This window comes from Pteropus vampyrus, unplaced genomic scaffold (assembly GCF_000151845.1).
Source record: "Pteropus vampyrus isolate Shadow unplaced genomic scaffold, Pvam_2.0 Scaffold431, whole genome shotgun sequence".
NCBI lineage: Eukaryota > Metazoa > Chordata > Mammalia > Chiroptera > Pteropodidae > Pteropus > Pteropus vampyrus.
Window position 1 is genome coordinate 80,236 of NW_011889212.1, and position 16,369 is coordinate 96,604.

The 16,369-nt window shown below is 32.4% G+C and overlaps 2 protein-coding genes and 1 pseudogene across 2 annotated transcripts; 2 read left to right on the top strand and 1 right to left on the bottom strand.

Moving 5' to 3' along the window:
* Positions 1 to 2,885: 2,885 nt before the first annotated feature.
* Positions 2,886 to 3,839, top strand: LOC105306190 (olfactory receptor 51G2-like). The gene has a single exon (XM_011381101.1). The coding sequence runs from the start codon at positions 2,886 to 2,888 to the stop codon at positions 3,837 to 3,839; it is 954 nt and encodes a 317-aa protein (XP_011379403.1).
* Positions 3,840 to 7,089: 3,250 nt separating this feature from the next.
* On the bottom strand, positions 7,090 to 7,208 carry LOC111732150 (annotated as a pseudogene).
* Positions 7,209 to 12,739: 5,531 nt separating this feature from the next.
* Positions 12,740 to 13,750, top strand: LOC105306216 (olfactory receptor 51G2-like). Its single transcript, XM_011381126.1, has one exon. It carries the CDS (start codon positions 12,740 to 12,742, stop codon positions 13,748 to 13,750), a length of 1,011 nt encoding a protein of 336 aa, XP_011379428.1.
* The last annotated feature ends 2,619 nt before the right edge of the window (positions 13,751 to 16,369 follow it).

Below are 16,369 nucleotides of genomic sequence, written 5' to 3' on the forward strand. Positions count from 1 at the left end.
TTTCTATATTCGAAGCATATGACATAAATTGAACAATAGTAAAGTTTGAACAGATGCCTGTGATACAATTAACTTTTGAGAATCAAAAAATATATTATTAAAGATATGAATAATCCCAAAATGTAGATATTACATTGTTTTAAATTAACTTAGTGATGAATGTCTATAACACCAAGAATTAATGAGCGATTTTCAATTCACTTCATGCAAAACAGTAGCCAGTATTTGGGTCATTTGTAGAGCATTTCTAGGAAGCAATGAAAGGTAGACTTTGAATCAAGAAGAGAAAGAGACTTCCCAGGAGATTATTATGCTCAGGAGACAGCTGTATGAATAATACAGACACTCAAACCAGGTCATAGGAATTCCTGATTTTGGGCAAAGAAGAGAAAGCTGGTCCTCTAGGACATTAGCAAACACTCTGCCTTCAGATGCCAGGTAAGATAAAAAACATTCTTTATCTGGATTTGGAAGAGCACTATGACAAAAGAGACTGTATAAATTAGTGAGTAGAGAAACTCTAGACTATAAGGAGTCACAGGAGTCTAGAAATGTTTCTGTGAAAATGTCTCTTGCTTTCATCAAGAACCTGAGATATTTGGACAATGACATTGAACCAAATAAAAAGAGTTTCATGCATTTCTCAACTAGAGAAGTGCAGCACTACCCATGTCTGTGTTAACACTGACCATGAAGTCCAGCCTCATTCCTGAACATAAACATTCTTCGAGGAACCAAAGAGTATAGATTCAGAAAATGCTTGAAAACTCATGGGAGAAAAAAAAAGACATTGAGAAGAAACATAGCACCAGACCCTTAACATTGGAAGGCGCAATGATGAAACTAAGGTGAATGTGCTCTTATCCAACAGAGTGAGTTTCCTAGACCCATTCCCACCACCTCTACTTTTTACAACAAATTTCAAGATTTAAAAAATGGAATGAAGTTAATCCCAATTTTCTTAATTTTTAAAAGATAATTTATAGGATTGTAGTTAATTCCTTATTATTCTAAAAATGGCATCCAAATGGATTCAGATTGAGATTTTGAAAAGTTAACTAACCTGCCAAATGAAAGCAGGGACGTGTGAACAAGATCCTTGTTTCTCCTTCTCAATTTTTATGCTTTATCCTTATCATTATGCTTTTGATAATGCAAAATCTCAATCTGACAAGTCTAGGGAATTTTTCAAAATCTCAATTGAAAACTCATGAGATTGAGATTTTGAAAAATTGCCTAGACTTGTCCAGGGTACACAGTGAGGCTTTAGAGGAAAGGTTTTTAAAATTAGTTTTACTGTTTTCTTTAAAAATCTTACTTTGACCAAAGATTAGACTTAAGAAGAATTTGAATAGAAACAGCTGAAAAATACTCAGGCCACCACAGCTAGAGTCTCTATGCAGGGAACAAAGATTTGTAAATGAACATCTCTACAAAGACCCATAAACAATACCACAGATGACATTAGTGAGGATAGGTGAGAGATTGGGACAATTAGTATATGTACATATTTGTAAAGCTTACTGTTTGTGGAAATGACTGCATAAGATATGAATAGTATATATGCAATGTCTGTTCAGTTTCATAAATGCGGTGAGGGTTGGACTCAGAAAAAAATATGTACTTTGCTGTCTGTGAGAAGGAGACTCAGTGTATCCACAACTGATCTGGAAATAAATACTGTTAACACAGACCATGAAAGCTGTCTCATCTCTGACATGTTGTACATCATAGTTGAACGATAAACAGACTTTGCACTTCTTCAATATAAGTTGCTAGATGTGTTTTCTTAGATCTTTGCTATAATCTTAAACAGCCAAAAAGAAAAAAAAATTTTTTTATTGAGTATTTGGATGAATAAATATTCATAACTATATTAAATTAAAATCCATATTAAATTAAATTAATAAAATAGTTGTTTAATATTTTGCTATTGTTACTAAAAGTATTTCTAAACAAATATACAGTAACTATATAAAATGTCCCTATATTTTATTAATTAAAATTTAAAATATTAGCCTATAATAAAAAAGAGCTCAAAAACAAAAATTAAAAATTAAACAATTTGTTCAAATTTTTTGTTTCTTTTTTCATGTTTGATTGAATAAAAATAACATGCTTACATTCAATAATGAATTATCCTGTAACAGTGCCTCATAAACTATGTAGTGAAGGTACATTTAATCACAATAGAATTATTTGTAAAATATAACTAAAAAGTGTTTAAGAAGAAATCAAATGAAAAATACATCCAAAATATGATAATAACCTTATTTTTGTACACTAATAATAATTATTATTAAGTTAAAGAAGCACAGATATATTGTCACACTAATGCAAAAGTTTCTAAATGTTTATTTTCAATTTCTGCACTTATCTCATTGCAGAAAAATTAATATTAAAATGTACCTATAACCTACAGTTTGAGTTACACTGTCTAATATTTATCAAGGTTAACCAAGGTGGTAAAAAATGCCCTGAAATGATAAACTACTGTAATTTCTAATAACATATATAAAGTGGCATGTATTTTTAAAAGAAATGTATTTAAAGCACATTATTTATTTTAGATTTTTTCATTTAAAAATTTATTAGATCAATTAAATAACAGGTAAATTAAATATCAATGATACTTTTAAAAAAAATTTTCCCATCAGTAAGTCACAATGTCTGGATAATTTTATCAAAAAAAGTCTTATTTTATAGTCTAGAAGCTTAGATACTCTCTGTTAAGAAATGGCTTTTAATCTTATATTAGACACATATCACAGTCAGTTTAAAATAAGAGGTATTATGAGTAGTCAATTAAATGTTCAAGTTGAATTTTAACATCCGTGTCTGAGGTTATGCATTTCATTCTAGGAAAGGCATGCAGCTCTGGGATCATGTTTCCTATCAACAATACCAATTCAATATTCCCCACCTTCCTGGTGACAGGCATACCTGGGCTGGAGGCTGTGCACATCTGGATTTCCATACCCTTCTCTGCTATGTTCTTTATTACCTTGGTGGGCAATGTGACCATCATGACAGTTATCTGGCGAGAACAGACCCTCCATGTGCCTATGTACCTCTTCCTGGTCATGCTAGCTGCCTCTGATCTGGGTCTGTCCCTCTTCACGTTCCCCACAATGCTGAGGATCTTCTGGCTGGATGCTCGCGAGCTCACCTTCTCAGCTTGTTTCACCCAAATGTTTTTCATCCACACCTTCCAGGATTTTGAGTCAGCTATCATATTGGCAATGGCCTTTGACCGCTATGTGGCCATAGCTCATCCATTGCACTATTCTTCCATTCTCACCAATAGTGTAATTGCCAGGATAGGTTTGGCCGTTGTAATTCGTGCCATGGTTGCACAAGTGCCCCTTCCTATTCTCTTGAGAAGGCTGTGCTTCTGTCAGTCCAATATACTTTCTCATTCCTACTGTCTGCATCCTGATATCTTAAAGCTCTCCTGCTCCGACACTAAGATCAATAGCATCCTTGGACTTTTTATGGTTCTTTCCAACATGGGACTTGATTTTCTTCTTATTTCTCTTTCTTATGTGTTGATTCTAAAAACTGTACTAAGCATTGCATCCCATGGTGGCCGCCTCAAGGCTCTCAACACCTGCATTTCCCATCTCTGTGCTGTGACTCTCTTCTTCACACCCATGATCTGCCTATCTATACTTTATCGAGCTGGCACAAGGCTTCCCAAAGCCATCTACGTACTCATGGCCAACATGCATTTTCTCATTCCTCCTGTGATGAATCCCATTGTGTATGTGGTGAAAACCAAGCAAATACGAGACAAAATCCTAAAACTTTTCATCAAAAAAGGAACCGAAGAATACTGAGCAGTATCTATAACTTATAAACTTTGGGGAAATAGTTATAACTGTAAATGGTCACTATTCCAATCTTTCTAACTGAAATGACTTTTTCTTTTTTGTCTATCTCTGTATACATAAAGAAAGAAAAAAGTAAAAGGATTAATGTATTTTATTTTCTCAGTTTGCACTGGCCATGATTTTTAGTTTTAGCTATAGACTTTGCTTAAATTTATCATGCAAATTTTCTTTATTCGATTACATTTCAGATTAAAAATTACTTTTAACTTCACATTTTGGAAGTTGTATATAGTTTGTTTTGTTATTCTTCAGTTCTCTAAAAGACACTTTTTTTCATTATTCCTTGTCTCATGTTTATTCATCACCATAATTTATTAGCAATTTCATTAAATTCAGGAGTATATTAGTCTAGATTTTCCACGTATGCAAGACTTTCTCTTTCTTGAATATTCCCTATTCTGCATGCTAAATATGTTTGAGACATCTTAAAAAGCAACATTTATTAGTTAGATCAAGTAGATAGGAGGTTAGGACATTCCTAGTCCAGGTAGGTGGAATAAAGTTGGAATAGTTAATTCTAGTAAACATAACAAAAAGTCATAGAAAAAAATAATGCAATATATTTTTCAACTGTCTAGAAGTTAAACAATAAAATAAAGATTATTGAATTGTTTATGCCCAATCTAATTTATGTTAGCTTCAAAGTAGAAATTATCTTTTTCCCTACTAGAAATGGGATATCAGTTAAATTTGATATAATTATCTGCTGCTATGTTTACAATATTTGTATTATTCAATCAGTGGTATGTATTTCATCCACATTCATATATCATCATAGGATATAAACACTCTTCATTTTCCTTTGTTTCTATTTCCCTATGTGCCATAAACAAACAATTGTCTTTATTATCATTTACTTGTATTTACCATAACCATTTGGTTTCCTATTTATCAATAAATCCCTTTTCAAGCTACTTTGAGATTTTTAAAAAATCTTCTTCTGCATCATTAGTTGTCACTATATATTATCTATCCACTCTATATACCTCAGGGTAAATAGTCAAAGCTCTTCAGCTGAAATATTTTTTAAAAATCCTCTTCCTGATTTTTATCACAACACAGAATACAAACAAACAAAAGGAAACTTTAGGTGAAAATCTGGTAAGACTTTTATTTTTCCATTTAATTATCATTGCTGTTATCATTTTTATAATCACCATCATCGTGTTGTTTTCTGCAGTGTTATCACCATCAACATTTCATCTGCAATGGCCTACTTTATTCCCAATAACATCATAATCTGAATAATTTATTTTCTATGTTGAGTGCCATACAGAATATTTGGGAAAACCACAAGAGCAGTTATTAAAAGATTATTTGTAGAAAAAGGTAAAATTATGATCTCATTCAGATATAAAATGAACATGCTAAATGTTTTTAGTTTACTCATATATGAGGCAGTAGATGTTTAAAAAAGAATCTATTCAAAGGGAATCTTTGAAGGGAATGCCAGAATACCACATCTTTATGTGGAACACAGGAATATTGATAGGAATTGCAAATAGAGACATAATTTATTTTTTCCACAGGTTCTTAAAACAATTTGGAACTATACAGGGCTAGACTGTTTAAGAGTAAAGGTATCTTTGAAAGATTTTTATTTATTATTATTGAGGTATAATTGAACATTTATATTTTATTTTACTTTTAGGATTCAATTTTGAGAGGCAAAAGTCAAAACCTTCCAAGTATTTAAATATTAAAGATAGGATTGCAGGAATCTGAGAAACAATATTTGGTTATTTATTTAAAAGAGGTAATAAATTTTTAAAAAATAAAGACAGAAAGTAACATGATTATAAAGAACCTTAGCTCTCTCCTGAGAAATATTTGCTGTTTTTAGGTAATCAAGGACATAATAAAGTCAACATAAATCATAAAAGTTCATTTTGTTAAGACAAAGGACCTTTGCTATATAGGCTGATTACATATTTTAAACACATGAACCTTCATATTGTAGGTTAAGGCAATGAATAGTAAATCAAGAAAGGAAGCTTGTTAAAATTTATACTTAACCAATTTGACTCATAATCTTGACTAACTTGAAACTAACTTGTGGTTTGTCACTTAAAGACAAATTTTCAGGATGTGGAAATATTAAAATCCTAGTATATTGCCAGAAGGAATATAAAATGATACAGCCACTGTGGAAAACAATGTGATGGTTCCTCAAAAAGTAAAACATAGAATAGCCATAAGATCCAGCAATTCCACTCTTAGGTATATACTTGAAAGAACTGAAAACAGGAACTCAAACAGACACTCATGTGAATATTCACTGCATCCTGATTCTCAATAACCGAATGGTGGCAACATCACAAATGTACAACAACCATTGAGTACTAAACAAATTGTGATTGAAAGGGTTCTTGGACCTAATTCCAACAAGTATGTGCTGGTTGGGGAGCTTCCCCACAAGAGCGAGCAGTTCTCAGATTCGAGCAAGGTGTCCAAGATTGCACCTTCATTCAACTCAATTCTGATACCACCTACTCGAAGATAGCATCAGATTCCACAGGTAAAGTCTCAGTCTCACAAGACTGCCTTCCACCTCAGAACAGTTGCAAGTCCAGGTTGTTACCTGTGCTTCTGACCAAACTGGCTATAAATCAGAGGTTCCCATGATCCCCTCTTTGGGTTCAAGTAATTTGCTAGAACCACTCACAGAACTCAGAGAAACATTTTACTTACTAGATTACTGGTTTGTTATAAAAAGATATAATTCAAAAACATACAGATGAAGATTATGCAGGGGAACAAGGTAGGTACATGATAAGGGACATAGAGCTTCATACTCTCTACAGGCATCATATTCTTTCCAAATCTCCACATGTTCACCAACCTGGAAGCTCTCCAAACCCTGTCCTTTTGGATTTTTATGGAGGCTTTATTACATAAGTATGATTGATTAAATCATTGGCCATTGGTGATTGATTTAACTTAAAGTCCTTCTCTCCTCCCAGGATATGAAGGGGGAGAGATAGGACTGAAAGTTCCAACCTTCCAATCAGGTGGTTGGTTCTCCTTGCAACCAGCCCTCATCAGTAGGTGGGCTCCCAAAATTTCTTCATTAACAACACAAAACACCTTTGCTGCTCTCTTCACTTAGAAAATTCCAAGAGTTATAGGAACTCTGTGCCAGAAACAGAGACAGAGACCGAATATATATATATTTTTTTCTTTTCTTCTTTTTTTAAGCCTACAGCACCCAGTATTCCTAGGTGGTCTCCCATCCAAGTACTAACCAGGCCCAACCTTGCTTAACTTCCGAGATCAGACTAGATCAGGCATGTTCAGGATGGCATGGCCATACACTATATTTCTTATTATAAATCACAATATCCCTGTGATATATACATTAAGTGGAATATTATTCAATAATCAAAATAAATGTAAATAAAATTTTGACACATACTACAACATGAATGAACCTGGAAAACTTTATGCTGAATGAAATAAACCAGTCATAAATAAGAAATATTAAATGATCTCATTTCTATTAAATGCCTACAACAGAGAAATTTATTATTCCACATTGGAAATGTTATTAATATCACTGAATTTTACATTTAAAATTTCTATTGCTGTAAAAAGCTGACTCAATCTATATTTTTAATTCATAATTGGGTCTTGGTTTTAGTCACCAATCTATCTCAAAATGTTGTCCAAATAAATCCTTCAAAATTATTAAACTGATGAATAAATACATAAGTAATTATAATTTTTAATTTAAATAATTCACCCAATCGCATATTATTCATTTCTCCACTTTTCTTAAAATTTGTAATGTCAACGCTCTGTAGCGAAATTCATCACAGCAACATTTCTATTTCCAGGCACTAAATATCATCATTCTTAAAAATTAGTACAATCCTCAAATAGTGTATCAATCATTATATTTTGTCATTCAAGTATACTCATTCTCAGACTTCGCAGCACCTGGTCTGACATTGAGATTGCTAATCCCCATCCTTCAAATATACATGTTTCTCTAAATCTATGACAACCATTTTACAGGTTTCCTATGTTTGCTGTAACAATTTAACATAAATTTAGTGGCTCCAAATAATACAAGCTTATTTATTTCTTATATCTGGAGTTCAGAAATGGAAATTATAAATGTTAAATCAAAGGCTGTGTTCCTTCTGGAAGCTCAAGAAAGACAACCTTTTCTTTTTTTTTTTTTCCACTTTTTCCACCTTCTGAAGCCTATCTCAATTTTTTGGCTAATGGTCACATCACTCTTACTTTTACTTCTGTCATCATATCTTTTTCTCTGACTCAGACCCTCCTGCCTCCTTAAACGAGCTATTGTGATTACATTGACCCACAGAAATAATCCAGAATTATCGACTCAGTTCAAAATCTTTAATTTAATTACATGTATAATGACTCTCTTGCCATGTAAAATAACATAATCAAGGGTTCTGGGGATTAAGATGCAGATATCTTTGGGAGGGAGTATTTTTCTATCTATCCCTAATGTCAATACTTCATTATTTCCATATATGAACCACACATATATACTCACTTGGAAGTACTATAAACATTTATGCTTTCTCACTCTTTTGTACCCTTTAACTCTAAATTTAACCTTGGAATCAATTTAACTATATTTCCTACTTTTATACCTGTGCTTTAGAGTTCTAATTAGAATAACATTATTATTATTATTTAGATTGGGATGTGGATAAATTCATGTCATCTAGCTCAACTGGTCTCTCAGTACAAGCATTCTATTGATAAAACCATTAAACCATTGATGGCTCTTATCCATAAAACACACCTGCAACATCAAATTTTCATAACTCTCCCCAATTTACTTGCATATGCTATTATCTTGTCTCTTTATTAAAAGTACAATTAAAAACTCTAAGGAAAGAAATGAGTTCACTTCTTGCTTATAGTTATACAGTTACATATTTTTTGATCAGTTATCAAATACTCTCTTCCAATCCCCCCACAAAAAGATTTGCAATCTTCTTTGTTTAAAGATTATCTATCTTCATCTTTGAATGGATAATTTCTGATATCATCAGAGTCTCTTTTAATCTTGCCTTTTATCCCATTCTCTCTTTCTCTTTTCTTTACATATTATTATTATGTTTAATGTAATATTTTATAAACCTGAAAATACAGAGAAAAATAACACACATATATTTTCCACTTAATTCTTTTGATTTACAATATTTTACCAAACTTGTCATATATTTAGTAAGTAAAGCACATTACATTAAGGATAAAGAGAGTGACATCAAAAATAGTGAAATAAAGACCTTCAAAATTTACTTCTTGTGAAAGCAATAAAATTTGGCAAAAATTGTCAAGATAAACTTTTTGAAAATTTCAGAATCACATTTTAAGAATCATTTTTTTTTCAGAATTCTGGAAAGTGATCAAAAGCTTGCAGCAACCCAGGAGCTATTATTTAAAAAAAAGAAAAGAAAAGAAAATAGGCTAAACTTTCATAAGGACACCAGACTTTGAAGCATTTTACCCTGCTATAGTTTCATAGTCCACTCTCTAGCTCCATACTAACCTTGAAAAATATCAACTTGCATTCCCTGTGCAAACTACCTGTCACAGGAATGAAAAAAAATGTACTACAGATCTTTCCAGGATCTCCAACTTTTAGTATTTGACTCAGTAGTTCCTTAGAAACGTAAATATTTATTGAAAGATGAATAAAGAAAATGTGTTATATACATACAATGGAATATTATTCAGCCTTAAAAAAAATAAAGTCTTGTCTTTTGCAATGACATAGATGAATCTGGAGAACGTTGTGTTAAGTGAAATAATCTAGACACAGAAGGACAATACTGCATGATTCCACTTGTATGAGGTATCTACAATAAACAGACTCAAAGCAGAAAATAAAATGGTGGTTGCCAGGGACTTGGGAAAGGGCAAATGGGTCACTGCCATATATTTATGTATTTGTGTAAGGTAATGGTATTGGGAGGATAAAGAATGATGATAGGAAAGCAAATATAGTTTATCATTTCTGAATATTGAGGTAATTTCTACATATACTGAACAGTATTTCATGTCTGAAATGTATATGAATTGAAGTAATATTAAAATTTAATAAGGAATCTTTGATGAAATAATCTTTTTAGGTTTCCCAAAAAATATTACAGAAAATGTGGATGATATCAAAATACATAAGTATTTTCTAAATTGATTTTGGACAGAATTGAGTTCATGCCAACACTTATTGCTGTCTACCATGTGAAGCTGATCTGTCTGATTTTCAATTCATCTGATGCAAAAAAAGCACCCAGAACTTGGGCCATTCTTGGAGCATTCCTAGGAAGTTAAAAGAGTTAATGAGAATTCTCAGACCAAGAAGAGATGGAGTCCCAGGAGACTCCTATTTTCAAGGGAAAACTGCATGAATAATAAAGCAACTCAAATCATGCCACAGGTATTGTTTGATCTTGGTCATGGAAGAGAAAGTTGCCCCTGAAGGCCTTTAGCCACTATATCGCCTTAAGATGCCAGGTGAGAGTGAAAACAAGATTTACTTGAGTAGGGTTTGAAATTGAACATATTTTAGAGATTTGGGATAAACTAGTTAGTAGAAAATCTCTAACCTGTAATACAAAGAATCCCAGGGATCCTAAGAATGTCTCTTTCTGTGAAACTATACCTATTTTTCCCCCCAAACCTGAGATGTTTAGACAATGACACTGAACTGCATAGAATGGGCTTAAAGTATTCCTGAATTGGAGAGGTGGAGAACTATCTGTCCCTATGAGAACATTGAACATGAGGTTCAGCCCCATCCCTGAGCATGAACACTGCTTGAGACCAGAGGATACATACTCTGAAAATGTTAAATAAACTCATAGGACCAATGGTTAGTGTAGGCAGGAAGTGCTCTCATGAAATGGGAGTGACTTTTTTATACCCTCTTTCATCTTCCCTGTTCCAGCATAATTCTAAATTTTAAAATGTGGTCATAAAGCTTCTGAGACTAAGTTTTATTTCTCATTGTTATTTTAGACAGTGTGTAGAATATTGATTAATCACTTTAATCACTTCTGAAAGTCTCACCCAAAATGACCCAGACTGAGATTTTGACAAATTAGTTTTACAGATGTAAGGCAAAAGCAGTGGGCAGGATCGTTATGCTTCTCATTTTTAATAGGAAGGCAAGAAGGGTGAGACTGTGAGGAAATTATTTATATTTTCATTTTTTTCAAGTATTTTTTCATTATCAAGAATTAGACTCAAGGGAGTTTGATCCATTTACATTTAAAGTAATTACTAATTGCCACATTGTTAATTGTTTTATTCATGTGTATGGTTTCTTTTAGTTATTTTGTCTCTCTTTTTCTGTGACGATTTCTTTTGTGCTTTGTTTATTTTTTTGGAGTGACATACTTTAATTCTTTTTGGATTTCTTTTTATGTATCCTCTGTAGATATTTTCTTTGTGATACCATTGAGATTGTATAAAATACCTTATCATTATAACAATCTATTTTAAATTGATACAACTAAATTTCAATCCAAACAAAAACTCTACTCTTTTATTTCTCTCTAAATTTAGTTATCAATGTCACAAATTACATCTTTTTATATTTTGTATCTATTAATATAGTTTTATAAAGTTATTGTTATTTTTATGCTCTTATCTTTTAAATGCTACACCACCATTGAAAATTGAAAGTGACTTATGTTTTACCAAAAAAAAAAAAAAAATTGGACTCAAGTGAAATTTTAATTAAGCTAGAATCTGTATGCTCCCATAAGCTCTTATATGCAGGCAATGAAGATTTTGAAGTGTATATCACCATAAAGAGCTACCAAAAGATACCAGCAATGACATTAGTGAATGATGATGGTGAGAAACTGGAATGATTAGTTCAAGCAAAGGTTTATTGTTTGTGGTATGACTGCATATGAATGTCAAGAGTGTATATTGATGTCTGTTTAGTTTCATTGTAAAATATAACTAAAAATGAATTGGTACAAAATAGTAAAATGTTCCCAAAATACAAAGCCTAAAATCTATTATTAAAGAAAAGAAACAGAATTATTATGTCAAATGCATATAAAGTTTTAGAAATGATTATTTTCAATACCTGCACTTATCATTTTGCAGAAAAAGCAGATCAACTAGGTTGTTAATCACTAGTCCAATATGTACCATTGTTGACCAGGGCAGAAAAATTTTATATAATATTGTGCTATTGTAATTATAAGGCAAGATGTGAATCTACATTATTTTATTGAAGATTTTACTTAAAATTATTTATTTTATTTTTAAAATTTTTATTTTAATACTAGTCTCAAGTATACAGTACACTGGTTAGACATTTATACAGTTTATAAAATGATTTCCCTAATTCCTCTTAGGGAGATTGTTTTATACCAATTTTATGGCTTAGATAAATTACAGCTCGAATGTCTATTGATGGGTAAATGGATAAAGAAAATGAGGCATACGCATACAATAGAATATTATTCAGCTTTAAAGAGAAGGAAATCCTATCATTTGTAACAACATGGATGAACCTGGAGGTTATTATGCTAGGTAAAATAAATGAGATGCAGAAAGACAAAATACTATGTGATATATGAGGAATCTGAACTAGTCAAACTAATAGATGCAGAGAGTATTTTTTTCCTTTCAATTAGCTAACATATCTGAAGAATTTGATCAATAGCATAGGTATATTCTAGGTTAGACTTATATTTTATATATGAGTATTACACAATCAGAATCAGTTTCAAATTAAAGTTTTCATAAGGTCAGTAATATTTATTCCAAAATATATACACTCAAGAATGTAAAAAATATAGAGTCAAATTATAATATTTGTTTCTGGGACCATGCATTTCATTTTAGGCAAAGCCTGCTACCCTGGCATCACGCTTTATGTGAATAGCACAAATTCCATATTCTCTACCTTCCTGGTGACGGGCATACCTGGGCTGGAGGCTGTGCACATCTGGATGTCCGTACCCTTTTGTGCCATGTTCTTCACTACCTTGGTGGGCAACGTGACCATCATGACAGTTATTTGGCGAGAACAGACCCTCCATGTGCCTATGTACTTCTTCCTGGCCATGCTAGCTGCCTCTGATCTGGGTCTGTCCTTCTTCACGTTCCCTACAATGCTGAGGATCTTCTGGCTGGATGCTCGCGAGCTCACCTTCTCAGCTTGTTTCACCCAAATGTTTTTCATCCACACCTTCCAGGATTTTGAGTCAGCTGTCATACTGGCAATGGCTTTTGACCGCTATGTGGCCATAGCTTGTCCATTGCACTATTCTTCCATCCTTACCAATAGTGTAATTGTCAAAATAGGTTTGGCGATTGTTGTGAGAACTTTGGCTATACAGATGCCCCTTCCTATTCTCTTGAGGAGGCTGTGCTTCTGTCACTCCAATGTACTTTCTCATTCCTATTGCCTGCATCCTGACATTATAAAGCTCTCCTGCTCCAACACTAGGATTAATAGCATCTTTGGACTATTTGTGCTGCTATCCACTATGGGACTTGATTTTCTCCTCATTCTCTTTTCATATATTCTGATACTAAAAACTGTACTAAGCATTGTATCCTATGGTGGCCGCCTGAAGGCTCTCAATACCTGTATTTCCCATCTCTGTGCTGTGATCCTCTTCTTTACACCCATGCTCTGCCTGTCTATACTGCACCGCTTCGGCCCAAAACTTTCCTCATATATCTATGTAACCATGGCCAACATGCATTTTCTCATTCCTCCTGTGATGAATCCCATTGTGTATGTGGTGAAAACCAAGCAAATACGAAATAAAATTCTAAAACTCTTCATTAAAAAAGGACCAGGAGAATCCCAAGTCACATTTATAACATAAATGAGCTCTATCCTAATGAAGGATGAATGCTTCATAAAACAAAGAGCTTGCTAATATTTCAAACGCCCACAAAGACTGTTTGACCATTGATTCTTCTGAATTATATGGGATATTAGGTTGCATAACTATTTATATTCTATGTTTTGAATAAATATACATTGAACAATAAAAATTATTTAATAAAATTTAGAAATAATAAACTATTATCATTATTTCTTAGTCCAATGGTTCACATATTTTGGTCAGAGAGGTTCGTAGTCTTATAGTTCATCTTGGACAGAGTGATTAAAATCTGTCTTGTTATCATCTGTACATGCATCACCCTTAATTGGGTGATGGTTATTTAGTGAATACCTACTTTATCTTTGACTTTATAAGGAGCTGGAAATACATTATGAATTAAACCAAGTTCTTGCCTTCACAGTGATTTGTTTTCTTGATGATATTATTGAAGTAGGGGACAATAGGAAAGAAACAAGTAAATGAATGAATATCTAATGTTACTGTTGAAAAGATATAAAGCCAGAAAAATTACAAAATCAACAATCTCTATCTAAATTTGTACCAACATTTATAGTGCCAGACTCTAAATCTCTATCATAATGTTCTATTTTTCAAGCATGCTCACTTCTAGACTTCACAGCTTATTTCTGGTCTTTGATCTTGAGATCTCTAGTCCCCATTCTTCAAACCCTCACCTACTCTAAGTCTATGACAGCATTGTTATTTCTTTCATATTCACTATGGACCACACATACTCCAGAAAAAGCTCTATCGATATTCATCCTTTCTTGTTTCTCTGTACTTTTCAACTCTAACCTTTTCTTTGGAATCAGTTTAAACATCTTTATATTTTCTATTCTTACGCTGGTACCTTTTAGTTATAATTAAGAATAACATGAAATTTTTATATTGTAATGACTACAAAATAATGGTCTTTGTTTCATTTGGTCTTCCAGTGCCTAAATGAATATTTTTGAAATGCTTGGCAGCTTTTTCCACAATCTACAACTGTAATTTCACATGTTCACAGTCCTCTTCCTATTACTTACACATCTCTTCACTTTCACATACAAAAAAGAATCTATTTCTAAATATGCTATAAAATTTTTTCCATCCAAAAAAGAATTTTAATCTCTTTTATTTAAAGAAGATCAAACTATTTTCACCTAAGAATGAATTTATTTTAATATCATCTGAGATGTTCAATTTTGCCCACCACCTCATTCTCCTTTTCTCTTTTGTTTATATATTATTATTAGAAAATATTTTAAGTATACAAAAGATGAAGAAAATAATGCAATAAACATGTATACATATTTTTTATTTCTATTTAATTACAATATTTTGCCACAATTGAGTCAGAGCTTAAGAAAAACAAGTTACAATATTGGCAAAGATTTCTTTGTATCTCACTAAATCATATACCTCAAACTCAATCTCCAAAAGTAACCATGAAAATTAAAATTTATTATTTATCTTCTCCTTCCTCATTTTATTGTTTTGTTTTGTATCATTTTAAATGCTTTCTCAAAAAAATCAATAATATTTTTGTCATGATGTATAGCTTTGAGGGTTATCCATATTCTTACATATAGCCTAAATATAATTATTTTTACTGTTGTAAACACTCTTCTGATGTCCAGGAGATAAAAAAGTGCTCCAGGGATTCAGTTCTTCCAATTAACCCTGCCTTTTGCTCTACACTATACATTACTGTTAATGGGAGTGAAGAGATTCCTAGAACATCCTTAGTCTTAACCCTAATCTCTATATGAGACCTACTGGAGTAATTTCATTATAGCTTTTAACACTATTTATATGATATTCTCATCTCTTCCCTAGAGTTTAATCCCTAACTGGATACATAAAATTCCTTTTGACCTATATTCTGCTGTTGCAACCAAACATTCTTCACTCTTCTTATATCTTTATTTCCTTCTGTGGGAGGCCGGATGTTGGCTTACCAGATAGCTCTACATTTTAACCTGTGAATATGTTACCTTACATGGCAACAGGAACTTTGTAGATGTGATTAAGTTAAGGATCTTTACATGGGGTGATTATCCTGAATTTTTTGAGTGGGTCTGATGCAGTCACTAGGGCCTTGCAAGAGTAAGACAGGAAGTCAGAAAGGAGTGAAGATACTATGTTGATGGTTTTGAAGATACAGAAATGGGGCCATGAGCCAAGGAATGCAAATACCCTCTAGAAGCTGAACAAGGCAAAACAACAGATTCTTCCTCATGGCCTCTAGAAAGAAACTTTCGTGCAGATAGCTTGATATTAACCCCGTAAGACTCATTTTGGACATTTAATCCCAGAACTGTAAAATAGCAATATTGTGTTGTTTTAAGCCACTGAGTTTGTGGTAATCTATTTACTAACAATAGGAAATTAATATACTTTCCTTACCAAGAATAAATTTACTATAGTTCAACTAGAATAATTTTCTCCAATCACTGCTTCTCCACTAGCTAAAAAATTATTTAAGACTCTCTCTTCGTAAAATGAAATCTTACTAATTATATGACCATCACTTGGTACTTAACTAATTTTTTCCCTTTGGCACATAATTAAGCTACTTGAAAAATAACATGTATTAATTTTCTTCCTCTT

Bases quoted from the DNA above. Each gene is read 5' to 3' on its own strand.
- LOC105306216 (XM_011381126.1), top strand. From the start codon at position 12,740: ATGCATTTCATTTTAGGCAAAGCCTGCTACCCTGGCATCACGCTTTAT.
- LOC105306190 (XM_011381101.1), top strand. From the start codon at position 2,886: ATGTTTCCTATCAACAATACCAATTCAATATTCCCCACCTTCCTGGTG.